Raw genomic sequence first — 25,423 nt, forward strand, 5'->3', positions numbered from 1 at the left:
ACCTCTGGCCTCTGTGCGCTCTGCATGCGCCTGTCTTTGCCCTTCCTACCTCTCCCTCCTCACTTCACCCTTCTAATTTCCCTCCCCTTAACTCCCTTTCTTCTTTCTCCCGATTTCTACTCAATTCACCAAACAGCTATTTTTTCCTCCCAATTTTTATTTATTGCCCAAACAGCATTATACCAACAATAAAAGAAAGAAAAATCACCCACAATGCCACCGCCCTGTGGCGTCAACAGCTTCCGTTCCTCTGCTCCCTTCCAGGCTTGTCCATGCAGAGACGGCTGTAATTTTTACAGAGCTGTGGTTTCCGTCCCGCCTTCCCAGACCCCCAGATGGACGTGTGGCCCTGGGGCTCCATCATTCCTCCATCGTGGCACTTGGCGTGTGGCTCAGGAATTATGTTCAAGCCTTCCTCCTCTTCTGAACCAAATGTCTTGAAGGAGAGACCCCTTTCTATCCCTGCCACCCCCATGCCAAGCCACAGAGCTGGCACAGAGCGCGGGCACTCAATGCCCCGCAGTGGAATGGATTGTATGATTGTAGCTCTGTTTGACATGTCGCACTTAGATATCAAAATGTTATCTTCGAGCCAGCCATGGTGGCTCACACCTGTAATCCCAGAGCTTTGGGGGGCTGTGGTGGGATGATTGCTTGAGGCCAGGAGTTTGAGATAAAAAAATAATATACAAAAAAGTACAAAAAATAATTTTTTTTTTTGAGACGGCGTTGCGTTCTTGTCGCCCAGGCTGGAGTGCAATGGCACGATCTCGGCTCATGGCAACCTCTGCCTCCCAGATTCAAGCAATTCTCCTGCCTCAGCCTCTCAAGTAGCTGAAACTACAGGAATGTGCCACTACGCCTGCTAATTTTTGTATTTTTAGCAGAGACGGGGTTTCACTATGTTGGCCAGGCTGGTCTCAAGCTCCTGACCTCAGGTGATCTGCCCAACTCGGCCTCCCAAAGTGCCGGGATTACAGATGTGAGCCACCACACCCGGCAAAAAATAATTTAAAAAAAATTAGGCACCTGTAGTCCCAGCTACTCAGGAGGCTGAGGCGAGAGGATCACTTGAGCCCAGGAGGTCGAGGCTGCAGTGAGCTATGATCGTGCCACTACATTCCAGCCTGGGCAACCTTGTCCCTAAAAAACAAACAAAAATCATCTTCATAATTGTGGTTTTAACAGCTGCACGATATTCCACAAAGCTGATGGAATAACCCGCTCAGCCATGCCTGGTGGCTGTGCACAGTTCAGGGGATATGGCTGGAAGTCCACTGTGTGCCAGGCGCTGTTTAGGGCACCAGGGACCAGAAGTGAATCGGGCCCTGCTGGATTTCGCCCTGGCAAAGCTGAAATTCCAGCATGGGGGCTGGGCACCTAGACAGTTATGGCTTAGCGAGAAGCCATTCTTGCTGAAGCAGGCATTACCTCGTGACCCCAAGACAGAGGGCCAAGTCGATTTTGACGTCAGCTTCCCCAGGGAGGTGCCTCTTGACCTGGGTCTTGGAGGGGCAGGAGGGATGTTCATGCAGATAGCAGAAGCTCACGGTTGCTGTGACGTGAAACAGCCTCAGCTTTGAGGCTCAGGAATTCTTGGTTAGAGTGGGGGACAGAAGCCGGGGGGGCATAGTGGAAGATGAGGTGGCTGGTGTCAGCCAGGATGGGTGTGCAGGGTCTTAGACAAACCTGGAGAGCCTCGACTTTATCTTGGAAGGAGTAGGGCACCACGAGGGAGTGTCATTCCAGGAAGGGGACAGTGGGCTCTGAGAGTCAGAAAGATCGCTGTTCAGTCAACAAACCCTTGCTGAGCCCCTGGAAGCTCTGGACTCCAGGAGGACACAGGTGACTGGTAAAGGCAGTGTGGCCTTGGGCTGGAGGACTGAGCTAGTCCCTGCTGGGCACTCATGGGGGATGCACTCAGCCGCGAGGGCAGCTCAAGTCACCTGGCGATGATTTGTAGGTTCAACCTGAGCTCACCAAGCCCCAGCTTCCCGGCTCCCAGAGGGGCAGTAACCCACGCAGCCTGGTAGGGTGGGCCTTACCACCGGGCAGCCAAGGTCACCCTGGCCCTGCCCGAAGCATCCTTACCTCTCCAGCTGCCATCTACCCTCTCTGGAGCCCCTAAATCTGGGTCCTGCTCACCATCCTGCAGCTCACCGCCATCGGCCCTGGGCACCATCCCAGCCTTGCTGTGCCTCCATTTCCTTATCTTAACGGGGCCATCTCAGACCTCCTAGGGCTAGCGAGAGTCCAGCGAGGTTCCAGGAGGAAAGTGCTTCGTATACTGTGAAGTACACAAAGTATACAATATGACTCACCATTATTAGACTGTGGTCAACAAAAGCTGGGCCACCCCTGGCTTCACTTGGGCCTGTTCTCAGCTGGGGGCAGGGGAAGGAGGTGACTTGACTCAAGGTCTTCCTCACTGGGGGGTGGTGTCTATGGTCATCATCAGGGACCCTTAGCCCCAGGCTCTATGCTGGGCATCCAGGCATTAAGCCATCCCAGGGCAGTGGTCAGGGGTTGGCACCAAGGCAAGGACAAACTGCAGATGTTCAGAGGGCACAACCCTGGCCTCAGCCTTCCCCACAGGCCCCAGCCTGGGTATCACCTCCAAGGAGGGGTGGACTCCTAGCCCATGGCCCCAGTGATGCCCCAGTATACTACGGGATGTTCGCACAAATGCATGGATATGTAACCTGTGGGTAGGCAGGCTGTGTGCGCCACTTCAGGGACACCTGGCCAGCACACATCAGAAAGCTCCAGCAGCGGCCGGGTGCGGTAGCTCCCGCCTGTAATCCCAGCACTTTGGGAGGCTGAGGCAGGTGGATCACTTGAGGTCAGACATTCGTGACCAGCCTGGCCAACATGGCAAAACCCCATCTCTACTAAAAATACAAAAATTAGCTGGCATGGTGGCGGATGCCTGTAATCTCAGCTACTGGGAAGGCTGAGGCAGGAGAATCACTTGAACCTGGGAGGCAGAGGTTGCCAGTGAGCAGAGATTGTGCCACTGCACTCCAGCCTGGGTGACAGAGTGAGACTACGTCACAAAAAAAAAAGGAAGGAAGGAAGGCAGGCAGGCAGGCAGGCAGGCTCCAGCAGCTTCTCTGATCCAAGTTCTAACTCCACTGTGCTCCCCTCCCACCATTATGCGCAACACAGAGGGCTGGGGCTTCTCCCCTTTAAGCACAAGGTCTAGGACCAGGAAGGGGGGCCCTGGCGCAGAGCTTCAGGGAGAGCCAGAGAGCAAGACCTCCAGCCCAAGAGGAAAGTCCCAGAGAGGGTGCCCCAAAGAGCAGGCACAGAAGGGACAAAGCCAGGTAGGGTGAAGTCAGCAACCCCCAGGACTGGTGCCGGGAGCAGGGAGGGGCCCAAGGCAGGTCAGACCAGGCCACTGGCACTGGGGAGGCTGCCAGCCAGGACAAGAGCACCCCTCCAGCCCTGCTCCAGTGCCTGCCTCCTCCTCGTCCTCATCCCTCCCCTCAGCATGCTCCTGCCCCCAGGCCTTGAAACAAGGGTCTTACTTCTCTGCACCCTTCCGCCTCTCCAGTGCTAACCAACTCCTCCTCATCAGCCCAGGGCCTGGCCAACCTGTCATCAGAGAGGCCTCGTGAACCCCCACATCCCCAACACCCACCCACCTTCCTTTTTTTTTTTTTTTTTTTAAGAGACAGGATCTACTATGTTGCCCAGGCTGGATTCGAACTCCTGAGCTCAAGTGATGCTCCCACCTCAGCCTCCCGAGTAGCTGGAATTGCAGGTGCCGCCACCATGCCCAGCTTCTAACCCCACCTTCCCGATTAGGCCACCTTCGTCTGTCTCCCTTCTGCGCTTCTGTTTTGTACCACTCAGCTCGTTGGTGACTGCTTATGATTTCTATGACTGTGTTTTTCATCTACCGGCCAACATGTCCACATCTCTAAGATCCGGGTGTGGCTAATTTTTTCTCTGGCGGTGTGTTTGCTTCCTGGGGAATACGTACAATAGTAGCGTGACTTAGAATCACAGGCACCTGTGTCCAGTGATATGTGTTTTGTTAGTATTCATCTCTCCACCAGACTGTGGGCACCTTGAGGGCACAGCTGGGCCTATTTGGGTTCCTGTGTTTCCCCAACCCCTGCTACAGTGTCCAGCATGTGGGGACAGCATGGTCAGGCATTGGGGAATGTGGTGAATGAATGAATGGACGGAACATCAAACAGGAGCGAGCATCAGGCTGACAGAGCCCTTCAAGGCAACAATGACGGAGCTGTCCCAAGGCCAACCATGATTCATAAAACTGGGAATTGCCCGGAGATGATGGCTCCTGGGGTTCTGGGGGGCCAGATGCACATCCAGCTACTGGGGAGTGGGTAGAGTCTGGGTGTGAGTTTGGGGGGTGATGGAGACATGACGGGGGAGATCAGGTCTAACCAGCTGCCCCTGGGTGGGTGGGGAGACAGACTCCAGACAGGGTGGGGACGCAGGCCTGGGCAGAGGCAAGACTGTGTCACCCAGGGGGGTGGTGGTTCCACCTGTCAGCTGGTCAGCCCCCAGCCCCAGCAGGACTGAGGCGGCTGGTGGCCAGGCTTCTCTCATGGGCCCCTCCTTCCCTTGGGAGCTTCCTCTGCTCCCCATCAGTGACATCACCTCCCTGCCCCCATCCCTTCCAGATACTCAGGGCTGCCTCTCCCGGCTCCCTCCCTTCTCAGCGATCATTCCCAGCAGAGGATATACTTTTTGCGGTGATTTAGACCTTCCTTTACTCCAGCTGTCATTCACCTGTTACACACATCCCAAGTTCAGGAAGGAGATGTGAACTGTGTCCTGAAAGACAGCCCTGTGGAGACACCAGCCTCAGCCAGGGTAGGGAGGGCTGTGTGATGAGCAGCTCATGGGCATCGGTCCGAGAGGGGGGTGGGGGCGAGGCCAGCTGTGCAGGGTGGGCTGGGAAGGGCCTCCAGGAGAGAGACTGGGCCTTCTAGCCGGTGCAGTCTGTGGCAGGTGGAAGCAGATGGGGGCTGGAGCCCCAGGACAGTGAGGAAGGGGATGCCATTGGGAGCGAGAGGTGGGGCCTGATCCAAAGAGAGGGCGGCAGCCCCAAGACAACGGGGAGCCAGGGGACGGGGTCCCTGTGACTGCCTGAGGTCAGGGATGCAGGAGGCTCTGAGATTGGTGCCTCAGAGACCTCTACTGGGGATCCCCCCACCCCGTCACTGTGCCTCTTCTGCCGGCCGCCAGATTCCCGTTTCAGGGGCTCCAAGCTCTGCAGCCCCCTCATCTCCCCTCCCGTTCCTCCGTCCCAGTGTGAGCTGCTTTATGGCCTCAGCCTCCCCCACAGCGCAAAGGCTCTTGAGGCCCAGCGCCCACATCCCAGCACCCGGCTCAACCAACCACAGCAAGTGGCCACTCCCCACCTCACTGGGAACTCAAGCGGCTCCTAGCCCTTCCCCTTGGGTTGTCTTTGTCCCCCAACTGATGCCAATAAAGCTAAGGCCACTGATGGTGCCCTGAGGCGGGGAGGTGGGGATGGGAGAGTCTGAGGTGGGGTGCCCTGAGCCCAAGGTCCCTCTCCCAGAGTCCTGGGGCTGCAGAGCTGGGGTTGAGGAAACAGATGGCATCTTCTGGGACCCCTCACCTGCCCTCGCCTGCTGGCCTAGGTGCTCCAGGGGCAGGGAAGTAAGGAGAAAGAGTGTCCTAAGCCCAGGGTCTCCCTCCCTGAGTCCTGGGAGGCAGAGCTGTGGTCCAGAGCTGGGGCTGGATGTACTCACTCAAAGCCCCTTACCTGCCGGGCACAGGTGCCCCCAGCAGCCAGGCCTGGCAGGTTCTGAGCTAGGCGCACCAGCGCCGCTGAGGCTGGGCACTGGGAGGAGCTGCGGGAGGAGGAGGAGGGGAAGAGGGCCAGCGCCAGCGGCAGGGGGCGGGGCACGATGGGGTTGCCCAGCAACCAGCACGCTGCCGCTGCCGAGGAGGGATTCTTAAAGAGCTGAGCAGAAAGGCTGCGCCGCGGAGGGAGCAGAGGGGCTGAGGCCGGGCCTCGCATACCAATGGCTGCCACACTGACCTCCTCCTGCCTCCTGCTCCTTCCTCCCCCCTCCTGCCTTCCATCTCCCTCCACCCTTTTCCCTCCTCCCTCTCCCTCCTCCCTCTGCAGCGTGGAGCCCAAGCTGGGAGGGCAGGGGAACAGAGAAGAGGAGGCGCCCAGGCCAGGGGGGCCCTAAGGTAGGCAGGGACCAGGCTAGGGTCCTCTCGAGTCCCCACAGGACAAGGCCTGTAAGGGGTAATAACACAGGGCAAGGGGCACCCTCGGCTCCAGACCCTCAGCACAGGCCCTGGCGCTGGGGACAGCAGGGAACTAGAAGGCCTGGTCCCCACCCCACCCGGCCCTTCCCATGCGCCTCCCAGGCACTCCCCACTGGGGAAGCACTAGTTTTAGAGTCAGACACAACTGCTTCTTCTGCCTGCCCAGCCCCGCATCCTGAGAGTCCTGGGCAGCCTCAGAGAGTGAGCAGCCACTGGCTGCAGAGAGGCGGCGGGTGGCCGGCAGGCAGAGGACGGTGCTTCCTGGTGTCTGACTTAGATGCCCTGTGCAGCAAGTGGCTGCTGCCTTTCCTCTGTCTTTACTGAGAAGGGAATGTTTTTGGCCTTGGTGCAACACTTCGTATTCCAAAAAGCAAAGTGACAATTCAGCTGTGCCACCTTCTTCCAGTTCCTTTCCTTCTAGGGCCTTGGTTTCAAATCTGTGGTGGGGGAGGGGAACCTAGGTCAAGGGCTCCTTGCTGGGGGCCCCTGGAGGATCCTCCCATGGAAATTGTAGGCCGAGTGTAGTGCTTACAGGCAGCGTCTGGGGAAGTGTTCACAGCGGTCACTGGGGGCCAGGGGGAGGCTATAACCCCAGAGGTTAAGACCTGAGCCTCTGGGTGGGCTAGACATGAATGAGCCCCGTCCCAGCTTCCTGCAGAGGGTGGTGGAAGCCAGCAAGGGCAGGAGTGTGGGAGGGCTACAGCTACCACTGTGTCTTCATAGACGATGTGCTCTTCCATTGACTGGACTGAGCCACAGTTCTGAGCCAATCGCATCCTTGATCCAGTCCCATCTCCATGGTCTTCTCTTTGGTCCCATGGGCTCAGTCATGCCGCCTCTCCCAGCCCTCCCTCAACCCATCCTCCGCCACCACCATCCCTGCAGCCCCTGCCTCCAGGACCACCTCTTCACCCACAGCCCCTGACTCCAGGCCCACCCCTTCAATCTGCTCCCTTCTCCAGCTCTAAAGAGGGTCTTTCTAAAGGGCAAGACCAACCCTGCTGCTCCCGGCTCCAGCACCCGCCATGACACCCCATGACTGTGGGAGAAGGATCAGGGAGGGCCCCGTGGGCCTGGTCACCTCTCTGCCCTCCTCTCAGCCACACTCCCCTCTGCAAAGCCCCTTCCCCACTGCTCACCCTCTGTCACATCGGTGGCCTCATCAATGTCTGTTGAATGAATGAGTAGTCCTAAGAGGAGCTCTTAGGTGCCAGGCCATGCCGGCCTTTGGGATCCAGGAATGTACAAAGCAGATGAGGTCGTCTCCCCACAGGCTGCCATGCTGTTGTTAATAAACCAGCAAACACATCAGAGGATGAGGTCATTATGGGTACAGGGTGTGGGCTCCAGAGGAAATAAAGAGGCTGATAAGAGGAATGGGGAAGAAGGCCCTTTAACTGGGTGGTCAGGGGCAGCCCCTTAGAGGAGGTGACATTTTCATTGAGTCCTGAAGGATAAGAAGGAGCTCAGCTTGGGAAGAGCTGGAAGAGTGTGCCAGGCAGAGGGAACCGTATGTGCAAAGGCCCTGGGGCATGAAAGAGCCAGACCTATTAAAGGAAGAGAAAGGAGGCCAGGAAATTGTGGGGGAGGGGTGTGGGATACAGCCATGCCTCCATGGAAGGAAGCATGGATTTTATTCTAAGTATAATCGGAAGCTATTGGAGAATTTCAAGTAGGGAAGTGACATGATCTAATTTATATTTTAAAACGATCATCTGAACAACCACTTTGCAGAGCAGTTTGGCAATAACTAGTAAAGTTAAGATATGCGCACTCCACAACCCAGCAGCCCGCTCCTAAGCGTAGACCCAAGAGAAATTCTGGTGCATGTGTGCATGGGGCATGTAAAGATGCTACTGCCACTGTGTTTGCATGAGACAAAACCAAGCATGCTTGACTGTGGGTCAGTGGGAGAATGGGTGGCTGGGCGTGGGGTAGTTCCACCATGGAACATTAAACACCAGTGAACAAGAGGCCGAGCGCAGTGACTCACACCTGTAATCTCGGCCCTTAGGGAGGCTGAGGCAGGAGGCTCACTTGAGCCCAGGAGTTCAAGACCAGCCTGGGCAACATGGGGAGATCCTGTCTCTGTGAAATTTTTGTTTGTTTGTTTTCCAGAGATAAGTCTTGCTCTCTCGCCCAGAGCTGGAGTGCAATGGCACGATCTTGGCTCACTGCAACCTCCACCTCCCAGGTTCAAGCAATTCTCCTGCCTTAGCCTCCCAAGTAGCTGGGATTACAGGCGCGCACCACCACGCCCAGCTGATTTTTGTATTTTTAGTAGAGATGGGGTTTCACCATGTTGGCCAGGCTGGTCTCGAACTCTTGACCTTGTGATATGCCCACCTCGGCCTCCCAAAGTGCTGGGATTACAGGCGTGAGTTACCGCGCCCGGCCTGGAAATTTTAAAATTAGCCAGGTGTGGTGGTGTGTGTCTGTAGTCCTAGCTACTTGGGAGGCTGAGGCAGAAGGATCTCTTGAGCCCGGGAGGTCATGGTTGCAGTGAGCTATGATCCCACCATTGTACTCACTCCAGTGGGGGCAACAGAGCGAGACCGTCTGAAAAAAAAAAAAAAAAAAAAAAAAAAAGGGTGGGGGGCCCATGAGAGCAGTGTGGGCCTGCCGAGATAAATCTCACAAGCATTGCAATGAATGATAACAGCAAACCGGGAGCTCTTATTTATACAAAATTCAAAGGCACAGAACCTGTCTTACCTTGTTGAGGGGCACGCATAGTAAAACTCTAAAGAAACTACACGCCAAATCCAGAATAGTGGATACCTCTGCAGGGAGGGGGCTTCCGCTGTTTTGTGAGGTTGATTTCATCCATGCAGGAAATGCATGGAAAAGGCACACCAGTTCCTGGGAGAGGAAGGCATGCAGGGGTGAGGGGCAGCTGAGGAGCCGCCTAGGTAGGAGGCCACAGCAGCCAGGCCTCCTGGGATGGGGATCTGGGAGTCAGGGGGAGCCCAGGCTGGCCTGGCTGTTCAGAGCTGGTGCTCACTCTTTCCTCTTGCAAACCCCTGCTTTGTTTTCTACTAAAATAGCCCCAGCTGGGTGTGGTGGCTCCCACCTGTAATCTGAGTACTTTGACTTGAGGTCAGGAGTTCAAGACTAGCCTGGCCAACATGGTGAAACCCCGTCTCTACTAAAAATACAAAAATCAGATGGGTGTGATGTCATGTGCCTGTAGTCCCAGCTACTCAGGAGGCTGAGGCCTGGCAGAATCTCTTGAACCTGGGAGGCGGAGGTTGCAGTGAGCCCAGATAGCGCCACTGCACTCCAGCCTGGGCGACAGAGTGAGACTCTGTCTCAAAAAAAAATTTAAAAATTAAAGAACAATAAAATAGCTTCTGGTTTTCTCCTTTTAGAAGAAAGCTGAATCACAGAGAGGCAAGGGGCTTTCTGGGGTCACCCAGCAAGCTGGGTGCAGAGGAACCCGTGACTCTTCCTACGGGGCAGTCGGGCCTGCCCAGCTGGGGCTGGGCCTTGACCTTTCCTAGGGGTCAAGGCTGCCTTCAGGACCCACACACTGAGGGGTCCATGGCCATCCTAAGGCCCCCCAACTCCTCCCTCATCTTCTCTGATCCCCTCCACCCTCCCACCCGCCAAGGCTCCCTGGATCACCAGCCCCTCATTCTTGCAAGGATGGAGACTGCCCGGCTGGCTGGGGCCCAAGCCATCTCCTGGTAATTGAGTTTCAGGGATGCTTATGGTTATGCTAATGTGGGATGCTGAGTGCCTGCCCCATGGCGCCCGGGAGAGGGGAGGCCCAGGCAGCAGCTGGGGGTCCTGCAGTGCAGCAGCTCAGTCCTCCCGTGGAAGTCAGACAGCCCAATTCAGACCCAGCTCCCCACTCCCCAGCTGCATGACCTTGGGCAAGTCACTCAGCCTCTGCGAACCTCTGTTTTCTCATCTGTAAAGTGGGAAAAATCATAGGACCCCCTCAATGGGCTCTTGTGGGGAGGGCGAAATGAAAAGAAGCCACTGGAAATACTTGGCCCAATGCGTAGCACGGAGAACTTGCTTGATAAATGTGTCATCAGCTATTTTTTGTTTCGTTTTAAAGTCTGGAAGGTCCTTCAGGGCCATGGGAGTGGGGCGAGCAGAGTCTGCGCCATGAGCGAGCAGCTGACTTGCGTTTCTCTTGTTTTTGTGTTGCATGCTCATGGTATTCCATTTGGTGGAATGAACGTGAATTTCTTACTTAGGAAAATACCAATAAGTGGAAGGTGCCTGGGGACAGGACTTGGAGAGGGGGTGTTGAGGGGGACCTCCATGTTGCCAGGGGTTTAGGGGCCAGCTTGGGGTGGGACTGGCCAGGAGATTGGGTCTCCAGGGGCCCAGGCAGCCGGGCAGACAGAACCCAAGAAACCCAGGCAGGAAGCAGACAAGAGAGGCCCAGGTCAGCTGGAACCGCAGCCATGTCATTTTAAACAGTGAACTGTGAGGCTTTTATGGGGAGAGGCGTGGGAGTGGGATGCCTCAATTAGACCAGGAAGAGGGGCTATAGAGTAGAGTGGACGTGGGCGAACGGGCAGGGGGCACCTGGAGGTGTGTGGGAGTGAAGGAGGCCGCTCTGAGGTACAGGGGAGTTGGGGGAAGGAGGGCCCGGAATGGGCCGAGTGGAAAGGAGGAGACCGAGGGCAATCTAGTGGGGATGCCCAGCTGGGTACCACCCCCAGCAGCTTTGAGCAGCTCCCAGGCTCCTGTCAGAGAAGATGTGGTGAGGGGCTTAGCCCTGGACCAGCGGGGTTCAAATCCTTCTCCCTGACTTACCAGGGGTGCTGGGACCTTCTGCCCCCAGGAACCGCCCCCCCCAGCTTCAGGGCCCACTGCCACAGTGAAGCCCTATGAGGCTGTAGGTTTTACGGGCATTTTTAACTTTATCATCTATGCCTCACAAGGGCCTCAGTTAAGTGATCACCACCACCCGCCCCGCCCCGCTACGGATGAGGAAACTGAGGCCCCAGGAGGTAGGGCAGCTGACCCGAGATCACAGCTGGGGGTTTCAGGACCAGGGCTGGCAAGGCATAAGGATGTTGGCTCCTCCCACTGAAGTCTGTGGTCTTGGGCAAGTCATTTCTCTTCTCTGGGCCTCAGTTTTCCCATCTGTAAGTGGGGCAGGAGGGTGTGTAAGCACATGCAAAGATGATGGTCAAAGATCCATGTGGAGGCCAGACGTGGTGGCTCACCTGTAATCCCAGCACTTTGGGAGGCTAAGGCAGACGGATCACTTGAAATCAGGAATTTGAGACCAGCCTGGCCAATGTGGTGAAACCCCATTTGTACTAAAAATAGAAAAATTAGCCCGGCGTGGTGGCACATGCCTGTAGTCCCAGCTACTCGGGAGGCTGAGACAGGAGAATCTCTTGAACCCAGGAGGCAGAGGTTGCAGTGAGCTGAGATCCCACTACTGTGCTCCAGCCTGGGCTCCATCTCAAAAAAAAAAAAAAATCCATGTGGAAGCTTGCTGGGGATGCACTTGGTGCCCATAAATGGGAGCCCTCACCCTCCAGTGAGGCCCCTGCTCCTCCGGCTCCCCAGCCTGGAAGATGTCCAGGGAGTCTCCCACCTTCCACCTGGGCCGCCCCACCACGGAGGACAGTGACCTTGGCCTGGGGGGACAGAGCTTGTCAAACAAGCAACTGCTCTCACAGCTTGAGATGCCTTTGAAGTCTCTTATTTTATCTTCAAAATCCAGCACATTTCACATTTTATTCCATCTGCAGGGTGTTTCTAATCTAAAACATGTTTTAAACGACTCGCCCTCAAGTCACACGGATACCCACCGCTGGCCTGCAGGAAGTAGGGCATCGATTTCCAAGAACAAACCCCGCTCCCCTAAGCCCCCTGTGGGGCCAGGCCTGCCAGCTGGTCAGATGCTGGGACAGTTGGCAGTCACGGAGCCCCTTGGAGGTGCCAGGCTCTGTGCTGATGGTGGGGATCTGGGCTCAGGGAGGGTGAGGAGGATGCTGGGGACGCACTTTGTGGGAGCACCAAGGAGGCTTGCTATCCCCAGGGGAAGTCTGAGAGACATCCCGGAGGCAGGGGTCACCCAGACACTGCGGTAGCCAGGAGGCCCCTCCTGCCACTACCTGCGCCCCCAGTCCCTTCCCTGTGCGGTTCATCCCTCCTCTGTCTAAACCCCCCAGCAGCTCCCATTTCTCACTAAGGCTCTCAAGGCCCCCCAGGGGCTGCTCCTGCCTGACCCCCCTCACTTCTGTCCTCCTTCCCTGCTCCTCACTCAGCCCCCGAGACCTCAAGGCCTTTGCTCCTCGTCCCCCACCCCTGCCTGGCTGTGCTGTTTACACCAGCTCCAGGGTTCAACAGGCCCCGCCCACTCCTCCAGATCCACTGCCCCCCCCCCTTTGCATTTCCTTCGCGGCTTCTGGCACTCACAGGTATTCTTGTGCAAGTTGATTCTCGTGCTGTCTTTCTTGATGGTCTCCCGGCCAGATGATGCACGTGCCAGCAGGGCTGTCCCCATCCATGTCCCAGCGCCCGGGCACACGGTGGGGCTGGCTGCACACTTGTCAGGGGACAGAAGTCTGAGATCCGGCTCACAAGGGGGAGGGGAGAATGAAGGCCAGGCCTGGACGCTGGGTGACTTAGGGGAGCAGCCCCCAGCTCCCCACTCCTGGCTGGGGCACCTCCAGGCAGCTGAGGCCAGGGTGAGGCGCAGAGCAGCAAGCAGGGGGAGTGGAGGCGGCCTCCAGGGACATGCAGGTGGGCTGTGCCCGCCTCAAAGTCACCGCTGTGCCTGCTCGCCCGGCCTCTCCCTGGCCCAGGAACCTGCTCAGCGCTTTCCTCGGGTCACTGCGTCTCCTCTGATGTCCCGGCCCCCACACAGTGCCCCTCACCGCCCTCGGCAGCCCCCCTCCCTGGGCTGGAGGATTTCGTCCCTGTCAGGAAACAGCGGAGGCAGCTCCTGCACCTGAGCACCTTCGTGGCTCAGGCCTCCTGCCACTGCCCTTGGAGCAGCCCCTGTCGCCTACACAGCTCCCTGCCCAGGTCCTGCCTCCCGAGGGCCCCAGGGTGGGCTCCCCTGCATGGCCCATGGTAGAGAGCTGAAGCTTGGGAGTCAGGCAGGCAGACCCAGCTCAAATCCAGCTGAGTGACTCTGGGCACCATCTATAATGTCCACGGGCTCCTTCAGGAATTCATTAGTGGGCACCTGCTGTGAGCCAGGCGCTGTGCTGAGAGCCGGGGAAGAACCGTGGGGGAGACACCCGAGGGCAGGAGTGGGGGTATCAAGATAAGCACCTGGGGGCCGTGACTCACGCCTGTAATCCTAGCGCTTTGGGTGACCGAGGTGGGTGGATCACCTGAGCTCAGGAGTTCGAGACCAGCCTGGCCAACATGGTGAAACCCCGTCTCTAAAAATAAAAAAAATTAGCCAGGCGTGGTGGCTCGCACCTAGACTTTCAGCTACTCGGGAGGCTGAAGTGGGAGAATCACTTGAACCCTGGAGGCAGAGGTTGCAGTGAACCGAGATCCAACCACAGCACTCCAGCCTGAGCGACAGTGAGACTTCATTTCCAAAAAAAAGATAGGCACCTGGGAGGGGATTCTGGAGGCAGTGATAGCGATTCATGGCCCCCCAGGAGAGCATCACCGGGGGCCAGGAGACCTGAGGAGGTGGGAGATGATGAGGGTCTCCTCCAGGCAGAGGTGCCATGGCAGAGTCTATGCAAAGGGCCTGGGGCTGGAGAGCATGGGGCAAGTTTGAGGACCATATGTACAGCAGAGGGAGAGGAGGAGGGGAGGAGATGGTCGATGGGGCCTGGGGGTCTGCAAGGAACCAGTCTTTATCCTAAGAGCAAAGGGATTTCTCATTTCTCACTAAGGCTCCCAAGGCCCCCAGGGCTCCCCACTGGGAGGGTTTTCATAGGGCAGCTGGGGCAAAATAGGAGATTTTACGTCCTCTCCAAATGATTGTGAGAGGATCACCTTCCATGGCTCAGCGTCCTCATCTGTAAAATGGGTTTGTAATCACATCTTCCAAACAGGGAAAGGATTAAATGAGCTGTGCACACACCAAGCTTACCCAGCCTGGGCCCAGCCATTCCACCTTGTTGGTCCCTTTCCTCCATAAAACATATCTTAAATTACATTTTATGACTTGGTTAGCATCAAGACAAATGTATTAATATTATATCTGATAACATTGTCTTTGACCTAAAATTTCATTGTTTTCTTCTGATTTTAAAAGAACTACAACATCTTTGTGGGCCCCTAAAAGTGTCATGGGCCCTAAGCACGTGCCTACTGTGCCCAGCAGGGAGGCTGGCCCTGCCTGGGCCCTAGGAGGCTGGCGCTGCCCTCTCAGTGAGGTGTTGGCTGGTAGGGTGCCCTCCTCATGCACGCCCCCGTGCCCCTCCCTCCATGCCTTTCCTTCTTATCCCTCAAGCCTCAGCTCAAATGCCACCTCCTCCGAGAAGCCTTCCCAGTCTGCAGACTTCAGTAGATCCCACATGCCCCCATTCCCCTCGCCACAGCATTTAGCACCCCCGGGGCAGCTCTCAAGCCTGCTCCCAGCTACCCCTCTGGTCAGGACTGGAAGCTTCCAAGGCCCAGGGACTACATACTGTTCTTTTCTCTGTGCCTGCTGCCCAGCACAACCCTGGCACCCAATTGGCACTGAATTCAAATGTTTTGTGTGGGGCATGGAGGAGGGGCCGGGTGCCACCTGTGCCTTGGGCCTCCTGTGACCTGTCGTTTCCAAGCACTCAGGTCTGGCCCTCTCCCTTTCGCTGGACAGCAGCCACCTGCCAGCCTCTAACTAGGCTGGGAGCAGGGGCACAAACTGGGGAGCTACTGCACCTGCCCTCAGGGACAGCAAGTGCTGGGGCAGAGGAGGGCCGGGAGGAGGGGTGTGTGGGAGACGGAGACTGAGGTTTCCAGGCCCCCAGTCCCCAGGGACCACCAGCAGAGGACAGAGGACTTGGCAGTGACTGGCATTGAGGGGTGCCACCCGAAGGTCACAGGCGCAGCACCGGGCTCAGAGCCAGTTAATCAAGTCCCAGGGAGCATGGCGCAGGCACGTCCTCGGGCGGGGGGAACCCGATGGGGCCAGGCCGCCTCGGCCTGCAGTGGTGGCCTACAGGTGACTCCAAGAGCAGACCGCAGACTAGGGTGCCCCGCAGCCTCCTGGGTGTGCTTGCTGCCGGGAGTCCCCACCCCCACCCAGAGCCAAAGCAAACTGTGCCCCTCCAAGCTCCCAGGGCCAGGCTCGGGTCCCCCACTCAGCCCCACATGGCTTTCAAAGACCCCTGTTTGCTGGAAGCAGGTCTGGGTCCCTTGGGTGGGGCCGGGGACTCGCAGTCCAGTGCCCATCCCCCACCTCCCGCGGCCACCACCTGCCCGAAGCCACCACGCCTACAGCAAGAAGAGCCCTTTGAGATGGGCATGTTGGGGGTCAAGAAAAGGAGCTGTGACAACCAGTGCTCCTGGGCCCAGCTGCATCTCCCCCAGTCCCCGGGTACTCTGTGAGCCTCAGTTTCCTCCTCTGGAAACTGGGTTGATGACTTGTTGTATAAGGACCACAGCCTCCCAGCAAACTGAGGGGGGTGGTGCAGTAGAGGGGGGACTTAGAGGCTCAAGCCGGTGGCCAGGGACTAGCTGAGGTGAAAAGAGCTGGCCATGGGCCAAGATGTTGGGGTGCACAGAGGCCTGAGGAGCAGGGAGACCCGAGAGGCCCTGCCCTGGGCTGGGCGGGCTGGGTGGCCACACCCCGAAGGCTGTCTGTTGGCGTCGGCGGGCACAGCCGCCCCAGGCTCCTCTCTGCAAGCCTCCAGGCCATTTCCCTGCACAGCCTGGCCCAGCTCTCCGGCCTTGGAGGCAGCTTTATGGGGGAACCACGTGGCTTGGTGTCGAGGCCCAGGGGCCAGAACGGGCACCCAGGGAAAAGAGGAGCTGAGGAACTGGTCCCAGCCACCAGGTTGGCCACCTGCCCCCCACAGCCCCCACCCGTGGGATGTCAGGCAAAGGGGGCTAGAGAAGGGAGCACAGTAGACTGGCCTCCCGGGGCACCCACTGCGCGTGGGTCAGGCCTGGGACCAGGTCCTCTGTGCATCTGAGTCTGAGCCCCCAGCACTGGGCTGCGGCCACTCTCTCTCACCTGTGGGAAATCACATCTCCTGGCCTGGCCTCCCCCAGCTCCACCCAGCGAAGTCTTCCCTCTGCCCCCAGCTCACCCCCTCCTCAGGCTCTGGCCCGGTTGGCGTCGGTCAGTTCACCCCATCACCTTGCCGGGCACAGTGCAGGCCACACACAGTGGAGTTTGGGGGTGCCAAGTGGGCAGGGGGATGGCATCACCTTCCCACAGGGGACCGCAGAACGGCAGGTCAGCACCCCTCCCCTACCACCCCTTCGAGGCTTGCTGCCAACCTATTTGGCACGGCGCCCTCTTTGAGCAGGAGCCAGCTCATTTGTGGCCGGTGTTAATTAAGAGAGAGAGGTGATGGGGGGAGGTGGGGAGGGGCCAAGGAGGGCAGCTGCCGACCGCTGCCAGGACTGCCCAGGCCAAGGGGCCTGGAGCTGGACCGAGACCTGAGATGCCCCCTGCTCCCTCACTGGCTCTGGGGTGGCACTGCCCAGACACCCAGCCCTCGCCTCTGCAGCTGGACCTGCTGGGGTGGGGAGTGGGTGGAGGCTGCATCTCGGGCTTGCGGGGTGCTCTGCCTGGTTTCGAGAAGGCAAGCCCTACACCTGGCCAGGGAAAGGCAGTCCCTCTGACCGACCCTCAGACAGTGTCCCTGGGGTCAGCTGGCTTTGTGGCTTGGCTTTGGAGTCAGACAGACTCTTCCAATTCTGCTGCTGCCACCCCATAACTCAAGCTCCCTAAGCCTCAGTCTCCTTCTCTGTAAAGTGGGAACCATTGCACCTCCCTTGTGGCTTTGTTGTGATAATAAATGGGCCCATCTGTGCCCAGCAGCCAGTCTACACCCAGCAAATAGTCTTGGTCAGCAGAAATGTACATTCGTGCCCAGGCGCGGTGGCTCACACCTGTAATCCCAGCACTTTGGGAGGCCATGGTGGGCGGATCACTTGAGGTCAGGAGTTCGAGACCAGCTTGACCAACATGGTGAAAACCTGTCTCTACCAAAAATATAAAAATTAGCCGGGTGTGGTGGCGCATGCCTGTAGTCCCAGCTACTCAGGAGGCTGAGGCAGGAGAATCGCTTGAACCTGGGAGGTAGAGGTTGCAGCGAGCCGAGATGGTGCCACTGCGCTCCAGCCTGGGCCACAGAGCCAGACTCCATCTCAAAAAAAAAAAAGAAAGAAAGAAATGTGCATTTGTGGGCACAGGCCCCACCCAGAGTCACTGGGGGGCCCGCCCCTCTGTAGCCTGTCCCAGGCCAGCCTGGGCACCCCACTGTGGTCCGGCTTCTGCTCTGCCTCCGGCTCCGGCTCCAGCTCTGGCTCATGCTCCAACTGCCTCACTGGCAGCACTCAGCTCACCTCCCCCTCACTTCCCGCGGCCCCCACCCCAGCTTTGGGAGCGCCCAGCCGCTCCTCGCCTCTCCATCTTAATTAGCTGCTTGTATTAATCTCGCAAGTAACGTGGCAACTTGCAGCCCTGGGTTTTCAGGCTGTGGAATTAATTATTCCCCAAGCGAAGAGCTGTCAGCTCTGGGAGACCAGCCACTCGGAGCCGCCCGACACCACTTAGCAGCGTCCATGCCGTCCTCACAGCATCTTGGGCCTGCAGCCTGGCCGGCCCAGCTCAGCTCTGTGTCCCCCCATCCTTTCTACAGAAAGGGCTGCGATGGGCTGGGCAGATGGGGTGGGTAGTAAAGCTGTGTGCAGAGCTGAAGGCCCTGTCTGGGAGCCAGGACTCCTCGGCAGAGGGGCGGGCGCAGCTGGCCTCCCACCTGGGCAGCATCTGGGCCTGGGCGGCACCTGCCTGGCCTCGCCCGCTGCTTTCCCTGATGAGCTCTGGCAGTTACCACGGACGCAGGCTGCAGATGGGGGCTGGAGCCCAGGCTGGGGGCAGTGCTGGCATGCACAGCTCTGGCATTCCCGCAGAGAGGGGCTGCCAGCCTCACTTTGCCCCCGTGTCAGCTGCATGGTGGCGGGGGGCAGCCGGTGGGACAGACTGAGACAGACAGGGCTGTGCAGGAAGGTGGCAGCCACAAAGCCATCAGTCCAGCTCTGCCTGGCAGCAATACCCCTAGTCCAAGGAGGGGGCGGGGACCCAGGTCTTCCTGCAGCGGGGCTCAGAGTTGAGGACCCCTCTCCATTGGCCTTCACACCAGCTGGCGAGGTGGGGCTATTCTCCCACATGGGGAAAATGAGGCACAAAGCCACATGGCCCCAGTCACCCTGCTGTTTATCCGGTTTTGGCTCCAGTGGCAGTGCTCCAGGCCCCTTACCCGGCTCGCCTTGTCCCTCTCGCGGTTGGGCGCCCCCACCCCCGCCCCCTTCTGCGCCCCCCCAGCACTGCTCCGTGTTCTCAGTCCTCCAGCTCTGGCCCTGGGCAGCGCTTAGTCCGGTTGCAAAGGTGCAGGTTGCTTCCTAGTGGCTTCAAGGCTGTGCCCTGCCGGAAGCTGTGAGCCCTGGGGAAGGGGACCTGTCCTTTCCTCCCCACATCTCTGCACCAGGCCTGGCGCTGACTGGCCTCAGGAGATACTGTGGGCGAAACAGTGAAGGAATGAAAGGGCCATGGGCGGGGGCCATCTGCCTCTCTGGACCCCCCAATGCGTCTGCGTCCGGGTGAGCACGCAGGCCCTGATAGCTCTCCTGTGTCCCCAGCCCTACCACCCTACAAACGCCGGGCCCATGAGGAACCTCCTCCCTCTTCACCATCGTCTACTACCGCCCCAGAGGACTGGGAAGACCCCGTGCCCAAGTCTGAAGACCTAGCTGGCAGCCCACTCCCATCTTGACCTCACCCCCCGCCCAAGGCTGATACTCCCGCCGCAGCCCCTTCCCCACTGATCTGCCTTTGTCTCTGTCTCTTGCAGCCAATAGCTCCCTGCTCGGAGGCGGTGGCGGTGAGTGGACCTTCTGTCTTGGTGGGGGTGGGGGTGGGGTGTGGCATCTCCCCTGCTGGGTCTGCTCCTCCCCTGCCCCTTGCCCTCGGTGCTCATCTTACTGCCATCCACCTTCCCTGCTGTCCTCACAGGGCGCCTCCCTTCCCCAGAGCTGGAGACCTGGATGGCAGGCCTGGCACCCTCACCACCAGGCAACCTGGGCCAGCTCCCGACCCCTCTGAACGCAGACCTCCTGCTCTGTAACTGGGCAGGGGCCACAAGTGTGGTGGCAAAAACCCAGCCCTGACCTTGATCTCCCTGTGACCTTGGGCAGCTCTGTCCCTCTTGGCCTCAGTTTCCCAACCTGTGAGGGCAAAATTATCATCTCTGCCCTGCCCTTGGGCCTCGGGCTCTGCAGCCAGGACAGGTCTCTCAAAGTCAGGGAGAGAGCTGCCAGCTCTCAGCCCTGGGATGTCTCTGTGTCTGCCATTGTTAACGACCACCACGGAGCAGGGGTTCTGGCAGGGCCAGGCAGGCAGGAGGTCAGAGGTCAGGGTGGACCTGGCCGCAAGGGATACGGGCCAGGTCACGGGCACCAAGCGGGCGTGTCCCTGTACCCCCAGCGCCTGCCTCCATGGCCAGCCCACGTAGGGCAGACCACACCAGCCCCTCAGCCCAGTCCCTCAGCCCCCCAGCTGGCTGGGCTGCCCGCTGTCTGCACAGGCAGCAGGATGATTGGTGAGCCAGGGGTCAGAGGTTAATGCGCCGCCGGATAAATCCCGGGGGCCGTGTTTACGGCAGCGGTGGCGGGGCCCAGGCCAGGTTTTAAAAGGGGGAAAAATAAAAGGGGCATGAAGGTCAGGAATAAATAAGAGCAGCGTTAAGAGCTGTCGGTGACCAGCCAGGATGCAGAATGGGGGTCTGTTTGTGGCTGAGATGTTTTCCCTCCTCCCCATTCTCCTCTAGCTGTCCCCATGGAGGTCACAGCTCCCCAGAGGCCTCACAGAATGAGGGGCTTTGCCGGGGACTGTGGTCCTGAAAACAGGCCACCTAGGACCCTCTTCCAAAGCCTGTCCTTTTGGAGGACACTTTGCAGACCTGACACCTGCATGTCCCACCCACAGCAGCCTGCCCTTCCTCCGTTCATTCATCACCCCTGTGTGCCGGGCCCTGAGCTGGGTGCCAGAATAGATACTGCCGGGCACAGATGGGCCTGGTCCCTGTCCCCTGAGCTCCCAGTGCAGATGAGAGCACCACCAAGACACAGGGTGATCTGTGGTGTGGGCGTGGGGATGGGAGTGGCACCGTAGGAGCTTGATGAGGAGTGCCTGTCCCTGCTTGGGCATCAAGAAGGCTTCTAGAAGGAGGTGGTGCCTCCTCTGCAATCCAAGGGATGCGTAGGCGTGAGCCCAGTGAAGAGTGCTGGGAAGGGTGTCCTGGGCAGAGGGAACAGCACAGGCAAAGGCCTGGAAGTGGAGGAGAGGGAGGCTCTGACACAGGAATGGCTGGAGCCCAGCCAAGAGGTGGGGAGGTGGGAGATGGCCCAGGATCCCAGAGAGCCTGTGAGGAGCGAGATCTTTAGCCATTCAGTTCAGGAAGATAAAGGATCACAAAGGGGGTAGGCCTTTCAGTCCCATGTCAGCTCATTGAGTCTTTTTTGCCCACCACCCTGCCAGGGTTCTCGTCTCACTCAGGGCATGGCCCGTTAGGTCCCCAGCCACCTCTCACAGTCACCTCCACGCTGCCACCCTCTCCACTTTGCTCCGGCCACCCTGGCCTCCCTGGACAGGCCCCGCCCACTCCTACCTCTGGGCCCTTGCCCTGGCAGTTCCTTCTGCCTGCAATGCCCTTGCTCCAGTTGTCCACGCGGCTGCTCCGTTCACTGGGACAGGCCTTGACTTGAATGCCGTCTCTCGGGGGGTCCACCCTGGCCCCTAGCTGAAATTGCAGCTGCCTCCCCTGTCCCATGCTGGCACTGCCCCGGCCCCCACCCTGCTCTGGTTTTAATTTTTCTGAGCACCTGTCTCCTTCTAATGTGCTGTGTAATTTACTTATATATTGTGTTCCTTGTCTTCTACCCTCTGAAAGTGAAAGACTGTATCTCCTGCACCCAGAACTGGGGCTGGCACTTATAATAAGTGCTCAGTAAATGTTTGTAATCCCAGCCTGTAATCCTAGCACTTTGGGAGGCCGAGGTAGGAGGATTGCTTGAGCCCAGGAATTTGAGACCAGCCTGGGGAACATAGTAAGACCCCATCTCTACAAAAAAAAAAAAAAATCAACCAACCGTGGTAGCATGTGTGCCTGTAGTCATAGCTTGGGAGGCTGAGGTAGGAGGATCACTTGAGCCCAGACGATTAAGGCTGCAGTAAGCCATGCAGTGAGCCATGATTGCGCCACTGCACTCCAGCCAGGGTGACAGAGTCAGACCCTGTCTCAAAAAACAAGGAACAAGGGGCCGGGCATGGTGGCTCATGCCTGTAATCCCAGCACTTTGGGAGGCCGAGGTGGGTGGATCACCTCAGGTCGAGTTCGAGACCAGCCTGGCCAACGTGGTGAAACCCTGTCTCTACTAAAAATATAAAAATTAAGGCCAGGAGCGGTGGCTCACACCTGTAATTCCAGTTCTTTGGGAGGCTGAGGTGGGCAGATCATGAAGTCAGGAGTTCAAGACCAGCCTAGCCAACATGGTGAAGCCCCGTCTCTACTAAAAATACAAAAATTAGCTGGGCATGGTGGTACACACCTGTAATACCAGCTACTCAGGAGGCTGAGGCAGGAGAATTGCTTGAACCCCATAGGCAGAGGCTGCAGTGAGCCAAGATCACATCACTGCACTCTAGCTTGGGTGACAGAGCAAGACCCTGTCTCAGAAAAAAAAAAAAAAAGTTTATTGAATGAATGAACTACAGGTAAAGGTGGGGATGACCCTACACATTAAGCAGCAGACTTACCCAAGGGCAGCAAGTGGAAACCAAAGATGTTTTGGCAAATCCAGGAGTGGCTCACAGATGGCCTGTGACCTCACTCTAGGAAGTGGAGGGGCCCTGCTCTGGCCACTCAGAGGCACGGTGGAGGTCTCTCTGGTTCCCCTTCCAGCATTTAGGGGTGAGGAGAGGCTGGCACAGGCCTCTCACACAACCTGACTGATGCAGAGATGGACTGGGCAGGTGCCCCTGGAGGAAGTGGGCCCAGAGTCCAACCTTTTAACATGGGCTGAGATTTATGGAGCCACCGCCAGCGCTTGCTGGGACTGTCACTCTGCTAATGTGATTGGAACACAGTGGAGGTGGCGGGGAGGGGGCTGTGGTAGGGATGAGGCTGGGGCTGGAATGGAGCCCAACCTGGTCCCCGGAGGTGCTCTGGCCTCCCCTATACCCCTGCTCCTCCCACCATCCTTTGAGTTCATCCAGTCCTAATCCCCTACCTGCCCAAGTTAGACCCCATCTGACTCTGCCCAGACACACCCATCTTCCCATGGGGTCCCTGGACATCCCTCCTACAGGAGTTCAGGCCTCTACCCACGCCCCTCCCGTGACCAGCCACCCATTGTTCGAACAAGCACAAGGGCCATCCTGCCTGCCCTGGCCACTCTGCCCAGAACCCTGATGCACTGCCCTGCTCCATGTTTTCGTCCCGCAGCCCTGATTCCCTGCTTGTGTTTTGTGTTTGTTCTTCCTTGCCTGCCTCCCCACTGGAATGGACTCTCCCTGAGGGCAGGGTTATGGGAGATTCTGAGCCCCTAGAAGAGCTTCCTGCTTTGAAGTAAATAATTAACATCTGTGGTGCAGTGAGTGGCACCCTCTGTGTGCCCTGGGAGCTGGGGACACAGCTCTCAGTCTGGCACCCACATCCTATCCCCTCACCCTGGGGACTGCCAGCCTGCCAGTCCCTCAATGGAGAGGGACAACAGGCAACACCCTGGCCAACACCCCAATCAGCATCCTAGCCAACACCCCAACCAACATGCCAGCCAACACCCCAACCAACATCCCAGCCAACACCCCAACCAACATGCCAGCCAACACCCCAAACAACATGCCAGCCAACACCCCAAACAACACGCCAGCAAACAACCCAACCAACACCCCAACCGACACTCCAGCCAACACCCCAACCAACACTCCAGCCAACACGTCAGCCAACACCCCAACCAACATGCCAGCCAACATCCCAAACAACACCCCAACCAACTCGCACCAACCTATATGCCAGCCAACACCCCAACCAACATGCCAGCCAACATGCCAGCCAACACCCCACCAACATGCCAGCCAACATCCCAACCAACACCCCAAACAACACACGCCAACCAACATGCCAGCCAACACCCCAACCAACATGCCAGCCAACACCCCAACTAACACCCCAACCAACATGCCAACCAACACCCCAGCCAACACCCCAACACCCCCACCAACACTCCAACCAACACCCCAGTGAACACCCCCCCAGCCAACACCCCAGCCAATACTCCAACCAACACTCCAAACAACACCCCAAACAACATGGCAGCCAACACCCTGCCAACACCCCAACCAACACGCCAGCCAACACCCCAACCAACACCCCAGCTAACACCCTGGGCAACACCCCGGGCAACACCCCAACCAATATGCCAACCAACACCCCAGCCAACACACCAACCAACACCCCAGGCAACACCCCAACCAACACCCCAACCAATATGCCAGCCAACACCCCAGCCAACACCCCAACCAACACCCCGGGCAACACCCCAACCAACACCCCGGCCAACACCCCAGCCAACTCCCCAGCCACCACCCCAGCCACCACCCCAGCCAACACCCCAGCCAACACCCCGGCCACCACCCCAGCCAACTCCCCAGCCAACTCCCCAGCCACCACCCCAGCCAACACCCCAGCCACCACCCCAGCCAACACCCCGGCCAACTCCCCAGCCACCACCCCGGCCAACTCCCCAGCCACCATCCCGGCCACCACCCCGGCCACCACCCCAGCCAACACCCCGGCCACCACCCCAGCCAACTCCCCAGCCAACTCCCCGGCCACCACCCCAGCCAACACCCCGGCCACCACCCCAGCCACCACCCCAACCAACACCCCAACCAATACCCCAGCCAACACCCCAACCAACACCCCAACCAATACCCCAGGCAACAACCCAACGAACACCCCAACCAACACCCCAGCCGACACCCTGGCCAACACCCTGGTGTGGGTGGTGGCATGGAGTTCCTGCCAGGAGGGGCCAGCACAACTGGGGCTCAGAAGATGGGGCTGGGCCTGGCCTGCAGGGCTTTGGGGCCCCAACCCACTGTTTTTATGGCAAATGTGCGGTGATTTAGAGCAGGAGAGGGCTTCAGTCTCGGGGAGCAGAGAAGGGAGTCTCCCGGGTACCCCCAATGCAGTGAGAGCCCCCAGGGGCTGCTGGGGCTAAAGGGACTTAACCTAGAGGGCACAGGACTCCTGTGCCTGCCTCACTCTGGGCCTGGACCCCCACCCACCAGGCCCTGGGGCCAAACTAGATGGTGCTGGCAATGCACTGAGTCCCAGGGAAGTCCCCCTACTCCCCTACTACCCATTCTTCCCTGGGGCTCTCTCTGAGTTGAGGGAGCTATGCCAAATGCTGGGACTCAGGACTTGGCTCCGCCTTCAGGGAGACCCAGTTTGGTAGGAGGCTTCCCAGCAGAGGGAGCATTTGACTTGGGTCCCAAAGGCTAAATAGGAGTTCTGCAGGTAGAGCAGGATGGAGGGGCCCCCCAGGGGGAGGGCCTGTGTCTGCTTCAGGAAGGCTTGATGGGCTTGGGGCAGCCACCAGCCTTCCCGACAGACCCTTGGCCTGGTGTCTGCCAGGCCCCCTCCTCTCTCCCACCTCCCTCCTGGAAAGCTTTTACTGGCTCAATAAAAACATTTTTTAAAACACTCTCCTATTGTATGGTAAGAAGGGAGGCAGGTCCTAAATCAGGATGGGAATCGACAGAGCCCTGACGTGTGTCTCTCCTGTTTATTAGGACTGAAATGTTTACTCGGCGATAAGGAGCCGGCTTTCTCGGGGAGATTTGTGCGCTCTTTTTCAATTACCCCTCGTCTTTCTCTGCCACTTTTGCACTAAAGGGATAATAAATGTATCGGAGCGTTTCAATTATTCATCTAAATCATGACTGCGCCTG

General features: G+C 58.3%; 1 protein-coding gene across 4 annotated transcripts in view; it reads left to right on the forward strand.

Moving 5' to 3' along the window:
- The window catches only part of MACROD1 (mono-ADP ribosylhydrolase 1), a 170,341-nt gene that overhangs the window by 134,418 nt on the left and 10,500 nt on the right, over nt 1-25,423 (forward strand). For 3 of the 4 annotated variants that reach the window (XM_024255642.3, XM_024255640.3, XM_054525736.2), the window contains exon 4: nt 19,260-19,289. The exons of the other annotated variant lie outside the window; for it this stretch is intronic. In XM_024255642.3, coding sequence (XP_024111410.2) covers nt 19,260-19,289 — 30 coding nt within the window. The remainder of the gene's footprint in view (nt 1-19,259; nt 19,290-25,423) is intronic. 4 annotated transcript variants of the gene reach the window in all.

Source organism: Pongo abelii, chromosome 9 (assembly GCF_028885655.2).
Source record: "Pongo abelii isolate AG06213 chromosome 9, NHGRI_mPonAbe1-v2.0_pri, whole genome shotgun sequence".
Lineage (NCBI taxonomy): Eukaryota > Metazoa > Chordata > Mammalia > Primates > Hominidae > Pongo > Pongo abelii.